The sequence below is a fragment of the Acomys russatus genome, chromosome 29 (genome assembly GCF_903995435.1).
Source record: "Acomys russatus chromosome 29, mAcoRus1.1, whole genome shotgun sequence".
NCBI classification, from domain to species: Eukaryota; Metazoa; Chordata; class Mammalia; order Rodentia; family Muridae; genus Acomys; species Acomys russatus.
In genome coordinates, this window is record NC_067165.1 from 10,476,648 (window position 1) to 10,489,779 (window position 13,132).

General features: G+C 36.4%; 1 protein-coding gene across 1 annotated transcript in view; it reads right to left on the bottom strand.

The window, feature by feature from the left end:
• Positions 1 to 13,132, bottom strand: part of LOC127211316 (selection and upkeep of intraepithelial T-cells protein 10-like) — a 101,036-nt gene that overhangs the window by 1,605 nt on the left and 86,299 nt on the right. Inside the window, exons 5-7 of the mRNA XM_051171136.1 lie at positions 6,728 to 6,901; positions 5,864 to 5,968; positions 4,231 to 4,353 (exon numbers count right to left, since the gene is read on the bottom strand). Of these exons, the coding sequence (XP_051027093.1) occupies positions 4,231 to 4,353; positions 5,864 to 5,968; positions 6,728 to 6,901 (402 nt within the window). The remainder of the gene's footprint in view (positions 1 to 4,230; positions 4,354 to 5,863; positions 5,969 to 6,727; positions 6,902 to 13,132) is intronic.

The window sequence follows — 13,132 nt, forward strand, 5'->3', positions numbered from 1 at the left end:
TGTATCTCATGTCTATCTTTCTATATCTCTTCTCTTCACTTGAGGCCTCTCTTTTTAAACTAGTTCTGAAAAAATAATTTTTAAACAGCTTAATATTCAATGAAAACTAGAGCATCTTTATCTGAAATATAGGTTTAATTAATCAATTTGTTAGAGACTTAGGCCATTTGTGATAGTAAATTGGAAATCACTTCCATTATAAAGCACTTGCTTTGGGAAGACAGCAAGAAGCCTTACAGGGTCCAGTGGGTGGTCACCACTGTGATGAGAAAGTATATATTGGAGAAGTGAGAGAGAAAGAGAAGTAGAACTGTTTGCGCACTATGAGAAGAAGCAGAACTGAAGGCCTGAGCACAGCGAGGAGCAGCCTGATTGGGTACCCTGTGCTGCCACCTCAGATGATATGCTGGCCCATGCTGTTACATAGGGGCATGTCTGTGTCCATGGCCCTACAGCAGTAGGGGTCTATGTCAATGTCCATGGCCCACATTACCACTAAAGGCCATGTGAATATCCTGGGTCTGGGCTACCACCTGGGACCATGTTGATATCCAAAGGCTGTTCAGAGCTGGCCCTGCCTCTCACTAGCTGCTGCACTTAGAGGAGATGATCCCACTCCTTACCACGGCAGCATAGTAGACATGGCCCTGGTGGCATGGCTGTGAGAGAGATGGCCCCTCCTCTTGCCTGCTGTGACACTCCAGTGAGCTGGCCCTCACCATTGCTGGGGCAGTGATGGAGAGCTGGCAGGCCCAGAACCAGGGCTTTGAGATGGCCTACCCCAATATCTACCCCATCTATTAACTTTTGAAACACTTGAAGGGGCCTGACCTTGAGAACCAAAACTGCAGAATCTCCATGACACAGAGCAGTGACAGGATATCTGAGAGGAGTCCCAGTGAGGATCCAGTATTGACAGTGTATCAGAAGCCAGAGGCCTTGAACCAGACCAATGACTCATTGCAATAAATATTTGCAAAGAAGACTGTTTCAGCAAAATAGTGGGGAGATCTTTTTTTTTTTCCTTTTGGGTGGGATGTTCCAAGGACAGAAGGCAGATATGGAGGGATACAGAAGTAAGTGAGATTGGAATGCATAGTGTGAAATTCACAAAGAATCAATAAAAAATGTTTTTTTAAGCATTTGCTTCTCACTTGGACTCACTAATGGCAGCATTAAAAGTCTAGTGTACCTGCTTTCATTTAGTGTCTGCCCCTTTCCATTGAGTTACTTTTTTGCTTTTGTAGATAATCACATAAGTTACTTAAGGAAAACTGAAAATAACTGGTGGTATCATTGTCCCAACCCTGGGGCTCTAGCCTGATAGTTCCATGGCCAGAGTCAACTCAAAAGAGCAAAGCTGTACACTGAAGCAAGCATGTTCTGAACGCCAAATCATTCTTCCAAGTCAGAAGGACTTATTCACACAATTTCACATATCTAGAACTGAGAAAATGATCAAGGATATCACACCTTGACTTTGTGAAAACACAGTATTTATTTATTTATTTATTTTTGGTTTTTCGAGACAGGGTCTCTCTGTGTAGCCTTGGCTGTCCTAGACTCACTTCATAGACCAGGCTGGCCTCGAACTCACAGATATCTGTCTGCCTTTGCTTCCCGAGTGCTGGGATTAGAGGCGTGCACCACCATACCTGGCTGAAAACACAGTTTCTTAAGCAGTGAAAGCGACAAAAGTAACAGAAAATATGTCATAAACATAATAAAATGTATCATAATGAAACATCTTCTTTAAGACATTTTGGCAAATGTTTCTAAGAGCACATTACTTTTAAGAAAGTCTTTTTTATACACAGAATAAGAGCTCTGGTTTTATATTGCTATATTAATGTTTTAATGTAGATAATTAATATATAGATATATCTTCTATACAATTTTGAAAATAATATCAAACAATCTTCTTACCAGGTATACATGTGTATTTCACTTATGTAATAGCTCTATTTCACTAGAGCTACCAAGTGATTTTTAACTCAATCAGAAATTTATATATCTAATTTTGTTTAGTGCCTAACAAAAGTAACAGAATATATAATGTGTAAAATTATTTTTTTTATTAATTTATTCTTGTTACATCTCAATGTTTATCCCATCCCTTGTATCCTCCCATTCCTCCCCCCCCCCATTTTCCCATTATTCCCCTCCCCTATGACTGTTCCTGAGGGGGATTACGTCCCCCTATATATTCTCATAGGGTATCAAGTCTCTTCTTGGCTACTTGCTGTCCTTCCTCTGAGTGCCACCAGGTCTCACCCTCCAGGGGACATGGTCAAATGTGAGGCACCAGAGTACGTGAGAAAGTTGTATCACACTCTCCACTCAAGTTTTACCTATTAAAATTATGTTGAAAGTACCCTAGTGTGTTCAAGACTTCTAATTGTTTTTGAACTTTAAAGATTTAATAAATCCTATACAAATAACTCTGATTATTGTCAAATTAATTATATGTAAAATTTTTATAATATTTATTTGGATAACCCTCAAATTTATTTCCATATTCTAGGCAAATTATGAAAGACATTTATACATGTAATTTTTGAATATTTATTAAAACATACCTGAACTCCATAAGAAATTATTTAATAAAATTTATTATTTTATTGTTGCTAATACTTCAGCCACATTATGTTGTATATGTCATTTCTGAACATACATATTAAGGCTAATTATATTCAACAGTAATTAAAATTTAACATTGAAGTATCTCTATTTATAAAACAATTCCAAAATTAATCTTTTAAATTTGCATGCTGTTTGTCTAACCAAAGATAGTCTATGTTTTTTGAGTATCAATATTTTAAAATTTTAGTCACCTGTAAGCATGAGAAATGTCATTCATCCTTTGTGAAGACTTAACAGTATATTCCTTCTTAAATTTCAAAACAAGTCAGTTCACATAGCTTTCAGATGCTACTGTTTATTGTGTTTCCTGTGTAAAGTGGAATTTCATATAAATGTATTTGACAAACAATGCATATCTATTTCTTTGTAAGAATCAGATATGAATATCTTAAACTTATCCATTGGTTATTAGTTTTGTTTATTTTATTTTGTTATATTTTATTATTATCCCTTAGAAAGGGAGTGCATCAAGATGGGAGGGAATATGGAAAGAAATGGGGGAAAATAGATACAGGGCAAACAGAAATCAGGATGTATTGTATGAGAAAAGAAAAATCTATTTCCAATAAAAAGGGATGGAGAAAACAAGAAAAGACGGTGTAAGAATAGGATTGGGTGTCCCAGCTCTGAATGATGCTGTTCTTTCTGTTCTTTGGTTAATGGAAAACAAACAGCAAAATAAATCATGTTATGGAATTACATTAAGACAAAAAATTTCTGAAAAATAAATCCATAGCAATCAATAAGTAAAAGGATCTCAAATATACATTGTGTATTTTTAGAATATGTTTTTGAAAAAAAATCTGTGTAGCCAATTATAAAATGTGAAAATTTTACCTTATGACTCCAAATCAATATTGTTTTAAATAAAGAAAAGTAATTTTAAAGTATTTTAGATGCTTGTAATTTTCCCTTTTTCTTCCATCTTTTTTGTTTTGCATACTAGCCAAGTGTCTAAGCATGGTTTCACAGACATTGGACTTTCTCATTCATAATGTGAAACAAATCTTTCCTTCAGGGGTGAGGGCTTGCCAGTCCCCATGGCAAAAGACACACTTGCTTGCTTTCTCTTCTCCATCTCCTCATGCCAGCAGATGTCAAGATTTGCAGTTTAACTTTGCCTACCTTAGTCCTGGTAAGCTAAAGAAGGCACATCCCTAAAACAGCACTCAGTGAGAATAAGACTTTCTCAAGTTACAAAGCTGAACATTGGTAACCTAGTACTGTGGAGGAAGAGGCTGGTAGAGCTTTCCATCACTGAGGTTAGCACCACAAAAACTCCTTAGAGGAAAACCAGCAGTGAATGCCATAGGAGGCTTTTAGTCAAGATGGGTTTCCCATTTCAACTAACCAAATAAAGATAGTTCCCAACAGGCACACCTACATGCTACCCTAATGAACACTTAGCAAGGCTTATACGAATGCTAAAATGCCCCCCATTCTGCTTATGAAAGTTAAAAAAAGATATCAATAAACTAAGCCTCTCTTTTGCTCCAGTTTCACCAAGTGAAGATTAGATGCATAGGGATTTGGGTAGAAAAACAGGAGACTCATCCTTGGAGTTCCCAACCCAACTGCTTAACTTACGGTTTAGGATCCAAAGTAGAAGCAAAATGAGCACAGTGAAAAATGTCATCATCACAACCAAGATTATGCATACATCCCACATCCAACTAATATACAGTGGGTACACATCGTCCACCATAGAAGCTGGGGGGAAGAAGGAAGAAATGTTAAGCATATTTTAAAAATAAATAAAACAGATGCATGAGTAATAGAGGCCAGAATACCTCTTTGGAACCCCTGAAACTGTAGTTATAGTCAGTTCTGGACTGTCACATAGATGCTGGAACAGAATCCAGATCTTCTGCAAGAGCAGCAAGTGCTTTTAACTACTGAGCCGTCTCCAGTCCCTAAATTCTATTCTTCATAGAATTCCGTGAGATGAACTGTTTTACTTACTAAAATAAATAAAATTTTTACAGACTATTTCATAGTTCATTACTTTGGTCCCCTCAGATGAATGTGAAATTTTTGTTTGACTCCTTCTTAAGTGGGTTTTAAGAAGTAGTATGTTCCTACTTAATCCTGATATGTACTTTAAAATCAGAGTATCAGGATCCCTACAAAAACATAAAATCAGAAGGAAAGCAGATGGGAAATAAAAGATTCACATATATTTATATTTTCTATTACTGGAAACATTATTCTTGCTTTCTTGGTGGCCAAAATAAACTTTAGAAATCACATAGATTTATAAGTGTTAGATAGATAGAAAGATGTATTGAAATCATAAATACTTGTTTGGGGTTAGTTAGTGTATTCCATTGTACTAAAAGTTAATTATATGTTCCATATCTTTATACGGTATTGCTATTTTGCATTGGATCTTGGAGAAGTTTCCTTTGAGTTCATTATAAAGGATTTGAGCTTTGTTTTTATTATTTTCAGTGAAATGGAGTTTTATTGGCAGACATTCTGAAATATGTGTTAAATTGGTAAAGGACATATCTGTATCTAATATCTGACATAATTTTGTCTTATGAACGAATGCAAATTCCTTATAAATAACAACTAGATCTTTTGGGTTACTTTTATGGTAGCCTTTTAAATAAAATACTTCCTAATATCCACAATGAAATGAAAGATGTTTCTAAATTCTCAGACACTACTTCCCACCTAGCACGTATTGTAGTATGACCATACATTCAAATAGTTTGGAAATACAGTACATACATGAGAGAACCAAATATCAGCTTTCAGAAGCCCTAGAAAATGAAAATGAAATAAGAAAAAAAATTGTACTTCCTTTTTTCATTAATTATCAGAAGGGATATCTAAAACAAAAAAAAATATCTTTAATGTTTATGTATTATTGTCTTAGTGTAAATGATAGGTGACATCACAAAATGTGCTTCCTAAATGAATGTCTATCTATGAAAGATTAAATGGAGGCCAAACCTGGAAAAATAAACCTCTTCATTATTATATAAGCAAATGTAACTATGAATATGAAAATACAACAGTCATGATAGAAGCCTACAACCTTAGAAAACATATAGTTCCAAGCACAGCATTCGATGCCACGGGGATGCTCCTGAAAAAAATGGCTGCTACTGCTGTGACAAAGGCTACTCAACTTTATCTAAATAGTTCCAAGATGAGAAGGCACTGGGCAGAGGGAAAGTGAAATAGCAGATCCCAATCTCATTCCACTCACCTCTGCTTCTGAACTTCAGGTAGAGAGGGAGAAAGGCAATATACAAAACTAACAGTAGGCATTCCCAGATAAGCTCACAGCCAAGTCTCCTTTCAGTCTTACAATCTGAAAAAAAGTGTCAGTAAGATGTTTAGGAAGGTAAGACTTTGGGAATGCATTGGAACAACAAGAGAAATGCCTAATATATTCAGTGTCTTGAAGGTCTTGGGGCTATATCCATTTGTTTACTTAGCTTATGTCAAGGCTAAGGCCTCATAAGCAAGATTTTTAGGGTTAGAGTTAGGGCTAGGGTTAAGGTTAGGGATTTTTAGTGAAGATAGAACTTAGGGTTGTTTGAAGTTATGATTTATGGCCATTTAGGCTGAAGATGGAAAGAAACTTAAAAATAAAATCAAATACTAAATATCTTCTAACTTTTATCATGACTATTCAGCATGTAGTCACTCTGAAAATATGATTTGAAGGATGTGGGATCCTGTTCATTCTAGCCTTGTCTACATGATTAAGTGCCTAAAGGGGTGGGATCCACCAAGTGCAGTTTCTGTGGAACTCTGTGCTAGCTAAAAGAAGAAGAAGCTGCCTTGGAAACCAAGACTTTAGCGGTTATGACATTCATTCATCCAATAACAATGACTCTGAAGGAATTCTGAAACCTTGAGGGGAGTAGTGTACCCTAGCTGTATCTATAGCCCTAAGAACCACAAAAGAAGGAAGGGTGGCAGCTTAACCTGAGAGTCTCTGAAGGTTTTGAGATCTCTTTTGACAGGAAATATTGGGATGCACTAAAGTTCAAAGTTACACAGTTTTTTATACATAACATCTGAATATTGTGTTTCAAAAAGAAATTGTTTCAGAACTTTTTACCTTTCTTGCATTTAGTACATCGTCCTAGAAAAGGGGGAACATACTTTTCTCCAAGACAACAAAAAACAAATATTCCTCTGAGAATATTAAAAAGAACTACAATGATCAAATATATTACAGGACATGAAAGTCTATTTGACATCAATGATATATACTCTGGTTTGAACAGGACATCTGAAAAAGAGAACAAAAGAACCTGGTGTTATGAATTGTATATACATTTGCAAATAAAAGATTCACAGTACACCCTAGTTGGCAGATTCAATCACTGAGAAGTACATGGAACACAAGGTTCTGTCTTTGTTACTGGATTAAATCTACTGGTGGAATCATAAATTGGTGGCATTTTTGGAAAGTGGAAAATGATAGAAAATGAAGCTGGTTGGATAAAGTAGATAACTGGGGATATGTTTTTGAAGGATATCTTGCCCCTACCCCTGTTGTTCTTTCCTGGACATCTTAATATTTGGTCATTATTTGAAACTGAGATTATTTAAGTACGTGAAATGAATGGAGACTAAACACTAAAGGAGTCTAGGGATTCTTGCCACAGTCTCAGGAATATGGCCACTGAGGAAGATGTAAAGGAGGAGGTAAGACAGTCAATCATTTTTTTCTACTAAATAGCCTGATATTCTAAAGACATTTATGTTGCTTAATCTGACTATCAGACTATTGGAACAATGTACCCCCAAAAAATGAGGATTTTCCTAAGATTTACATACTCAGAGAAGAAAAAGATTGCAGTCCAAGGGGAAACTTATTTCCCCAAAATATATATTTCACACAGATCTAGCAACTTGTCAGAGTGCCTTGCAGGATGAAACTGAAGCCAGGACAATGATGGGCCAATTGTGGTAGTGGGGTGCCACACCTTGATCAGGATTTTTTTATGTACATATCCTTAGCTGTATACTTAAATTTTAATCTTGCTTCATGTTCCTTAGGGGAGTGACTGGGTCTTATTGTCTCTCTTCCTAGAGTAGCCACATGGAGTAAACCTCCCCTTTCTACTTTTCTCTACTAACTTAGCTGTTATAAGCACAGACTATAACCCTAAACTTTAGTATCAGGTTTTCTCCTTTAAGGGCCAAGGCTTGAACTAAGGTAGAAAGGCTTTCTAACTGCTGAGCCATCTTGCCAGCCCTTATAAATAAGTAAAATACCATAACTATTCCTTCATCCAATTCTGTCTTATTCTGTGACTAATAACCTCTAAATTTGTTTTTCTTCTAAGTCCAGTTTCATTAACTAAGAGCCCTCATCTACACATATACTACAAAGGATAAGTTAAGTGAGGTTCTTAAGTACACATTTTATTTCTTCACCAGCAATCTTGCATGGATAATTGAGCTTTATAGTCATAATTCTTTATTTATGGGCTATATTATGTCAATGTGACAAAAGTCTTCATAAAAATCCTTAAGGGAGACAACTCTGCTAAGCCAGAGACAACACAATGTGAAAGATCCAGGTAAAATTGTGCTTTATGTCCTATGCCCACAAACTTCCTCTAAAATATACCCAATGGCCATAAGCTGCGGCCCAACTCCTAGGCTCCATATTACTTTCAATTTTTTTTAGAGCAGTAAGATAACTAAATGATATGAAGAGGATACAAAATGGGTGGAAGAAATCAATGAATCAGTATTTGCAAATGACATATAATATACATAAGTAACTCAACAATTCTACCAGGAAATTCCTATATCTGATAAACACCTTCAGCAAAATAGGTGAATACAAATTTACTCAAAAAATTAGTAGCTTTCCTATAGACAAATGATAAATTGGCTGAGAAAATTAGGGAAGCAACACAATTCACAAATAGCCACAAGTAATAGAAAATACCGTAGTGTAATTCTAACCAAGCAAAAGAAAGGCAGGAAAAGGAGAATTTCAAGTCTTTTAAGAAGGAAATTACAGAAGACAGCAGAAGATGAAAAGATCTTCATGTTTGCAGATCAGTACAATTCTTTACAATCTTGAAAAAAACAATACTCAACTTCATATGGAAAAACAAACACCCAGGAAGCTAAAACAATTCTGTACAATAAAAGAACTTCTAGAGACATAACCATCCCTGATTTCAATCTGTACTGAAGAGCAATATTAATTTTAAAAACTACAGAATATTAGAATAAAAACAGAAAGGTTGACCAATGGAATGGAATTTAAATTCCAGAGGTAAATCTCTACACCTATGGACAATTGAATTTTTTGTTTGTTTGTTTTTCAAGACAGAGTAAAGGTTAGATTTAGGGATTTATTTATTTATTTCTCCTTTCCTTCTTTCTCTCTTATTTGTCTATCCTGTAGGAGAAAGAAGAGAATAGGGAATGATGAAAAGGGGATATAGAATTATAGGATAAAAGGTAGATTATTGAATCGATTAGCCTCAAATATTTTACAGTTGGTATTGTATATATTGATAGAAAACTAAGATTATTTTTCAATGTTTTCTTAATGTATTGTACATATGCCACTCATTTGAAAATGTGATGTAAAGTTCTAGTTGTATAAAAGCTAACTATTACAAACTATTCAGGATGATTGGAGATGCAAACTAGTAGTTAGTCACCTATAACTATTACCTGTCATCTTGTTATATACTAGTTTAGTTAATTACAGAAATAAGCCTTATTTAGTCTCTTGTATATGTTTTTTAGTTTAAGCAGATAGTACATAGCTAGAAACGAGCAACGTTTGTCTATTTAGATATACAGAGATAGATAGATGATAGATAGCAGATAGAGAGATAGATAGATAGATAGATAGATGATAGACAAATGATAGATAGATAGATAGATAGATGATAGATAGATAGATAGATAATAGATAATTATGCATGATAGTAGATAGATAGATAGATAGATAGATAATAGATAATAGATAATTATGCATGATAGTAAATAGATAGATGGTCTTCAAACACTCCAGATATCTACATAATACAGCATTTAATAATAAAGGGATTTTCTGACAGAGACATATCTGCTCCTGGCAGCACCTCCAATCTACTTCAATGAAGACGATGGGCATCAAAGAAACAAATATAGCAAAATAGCCATTGAACAAAAAAAAAAATCTGTTCTTATCTCTGTTGCTGACAGCAGGCTGACTGTCCAAACTGTGAACAAGCATGACACTGGGAAACTGACTGGCCTACTTTGCAGAGTCTTGGTGGGCCCGTCCTTCAAAATTCCTGCTTCACAGAAAACACTATCAGATATCCTGAGCCAGTAGGCTGAAGACTAGATGTCCCAATGATACAGAAAGACTTTTGGTGACTGTTCAGGCAGTCAACTGTCTCTGTCATTCCTATACTTTGAGGCTAAAGACTAGATAGTAATCGTATAATATAACCAAGTAACCATATAATATAATCAAGCTTTAGTTTTATTAAGAGCTTAAGACATGTTTTTAGATTGAAAAATATAAATTATGATTTAAAAAATGATACAGGAAAACTTTGGACACTAGAACAGTTCTCGCTAGGATAAGATAAATAGTGGGATACTTTCTCCAGGATTGTCAAATACAAATGGACTGGACCTTGTAAATATACTTATTTCCTGATATTTCTCATAATTATTCTTATTATATATGGCTTATTTTTTTTTCATAGAAAGGGGGATGTATCATGAATGTTTTTGTTTTGATCCTATGTGTGGGATGTGAAGCAGACTTGTGTGAGGGTGTGTGGTATTGGTCCACTGGAAACAGATGTTTATCCACTAAAAGAGTAACTGCCTTTGCAGTGGCATAGTCTTTGTCAACTGATAACATCCTAGTATGAACTCTGAGAGGAGATAGATAGGAGATAGACAGACAGAGAGAGAGAGAGACAGACAGAGAGACAGAGAGAGAGAGAGAGAGAGAGAGAGAGAGAGAGAGAGAGAGATGAACCCAAAACAGGAAGCTTTGTTTTTTTTGCTTTTGGCATCATCTCCTATAGTTTGGCTGTTCATTGTTCCACTTGAGATGTCCTAGGAAAAAACACTTTAGATAACACTTCAAGGTTCCAGGTTCTTGCTGCTGTGATTGTAGTCACCTTTTCTGACTTTCTGGTTTTCTGTGTAATGGGTGTGCTGGAATCTTGATGCTGAAGAATGGAGTCACTCCAAGGAATTGAATCTAAAAAGGTCTACTTCTCCTATCCCCATTAACCTCTTTTCTCTCCTATTTATGGCAGAAAACTTGGAGTGGAGGTATAAACATTAAAGAACCACAAATAAAGTAGGTTTGAGAAAGTTCAAAGCCTACAAACCTCAATGAAATAATGGATAAAGAAAATGTGGTACATTTGCACAATTAGTGTTGCTCACCTGTTAAAACAATGACATAAAAAAAAATTGTAGGCAAATGGATCAAACTGGAAAAGATTATACTGAGTAAGACAACCCATACCCAGAAAGAGAAACATGGTATATGTCCACTTATAAGTGGATATTAGGCATTAATTAAAAGATGTTTATGTTACAGTCCACAGACACAAGATGCTAGGTTAAAAAACAAGGCTCAAGGTTGGGACACATGAATCTCACTGAGAAGAGGAAATAGAATAAATATGCTGAGTGAATTGAAGGAGGGAACTGGATGGAATGGGAGTGGGATGGGAATAGCAGGGATCAAGTGTGGAGAGAACAGTGGGAGAGACTACTGGAATTTTGGGAAGAGGATCATCTCTGAGACCTGCTAGAAACCTACATCAATCAAAATTCCCAGGAATCTGTGAGGGTGACTCCTAGCAATGGAACCTGAACTGGCTAGCTCCTATAATCAGGCAAGACTTCCAATGGGGATATTGGGAAACCATCCCAGGCACAAAACCTTCAACCTACACTTTGTCATGCCTATAAGAATTTCAAGAGTAAAGATGGAGCAGAATTTAAGGGAAAAGCCAATCAATGACTGGTCATCCCACCCCTGACACTATTAATTATATTCTGCTATACTTACATACAGGAGCCTAGCACAACTGTAGTAGAAGTGTTTTTGTTTTAATCCCAGGTGTATGGAGCTGCTTTAGTTTGTCCACAGCTGTTAACTGTGATTATCTCCTGCCCTTACAGGAACATGATCTTTGCCAGTGCAGATAGTTTAATTCTGAGGACTCAGAGGGTATAAATACCAGATCTTGGAGAAAGCCAGAATGGAAGGGCTCTGAGAAAGAAGGAGAAAGCTGCTGCTCACCCCTCCTGATGCTCCTGATTGCTGTTTATGCAGTTTAATGGAAAGAAGTTGTAGAAATCCAGAAAAGAAGATTGGGCTTGCCCAAAGAAATACATCCCTAATTAGTAGGATGTAGAAAAGAGACATAGTCTGCTCCTTTCCCCTCTAATTTTTCTTCTCTACCTAGTGTTGGGGTGTTAGAAGGTATTGAGTGGAAAATGGAGCTAAAGGCATAAGGAACCCAAGTGGTACACACAACCATCACCAGTTGCTTCGCCCAGCAACTGATGGAAACAGATACAGATACTCAAGTCCAAACATTAGGTGAGCTTGAAGAATCTTGTGGAAGAGGCAGAGGAAGGATTGTAGGGACCAGAGGAATCAAGAATCTCCAAAGAAAACTTATAGAATCAACTAATCTGGGCCCAAAGGGGCCAACAGAGGCAAATGGATAGAACTGGAAGAGATCATCTTGAGTAAGGCAACCAAGACCCAGAAATACAAACATAGTTGTATTCACTTATAAGTCAATATTAGCCATAAAGTAAAGGATGATTGTGCTACAATCTACAGACCCAAAGATGCTAGGTAACAAGGAAGGCTCAGGGAGGAAGCACATGAATCTCACTGAAAAGGGGAAATAGAATAGATATCCTGGGTAAATTGAGGAGTGCAGTGGTTGAGGTAGGGTGGGGATGGGAACAGCAAAGAGCAGGTAGGGGGAGGATAGTGGGAGAGAGTATTTGGAGAAACAACTGTAATTTTTAGGAAAGGCATTTCTGGGCTCAGCAAGAAACCCATGGCAATGGAAATTCCCAGGAATTTATGAGGGTGACCCTAGCTAAGACTCATAGCAATGGGAGATAGCATGAATCAGCCATCTTCTGTAATCAGGCAAGAATTCCATTGGAAAGATTGGGACATCATCCCAGTCACAAAACCTTCAACCTACATTTTGTCCTGCATACAAGATTTTCAGAAGGAAAGACAGAGCAGAATTTGAGGAAATAGCCAACCAAAAACGGACTTGTTATCCCATCCCTGACACTGTTAATTATATTCTATATTTGCAAACAGGAGCCTAGCACAGCCATCATTAGAGATGCTTCACCCAACAAGTGATAGAAACAGATGCAGTGACCCACGTCCAAACATTAGGCAGAGCTTGGGGAATCCTGTGGAAGAGGCAGAGGAAGGATGGTTGTAGGTGCCAGAGGGGTCAAGGACACA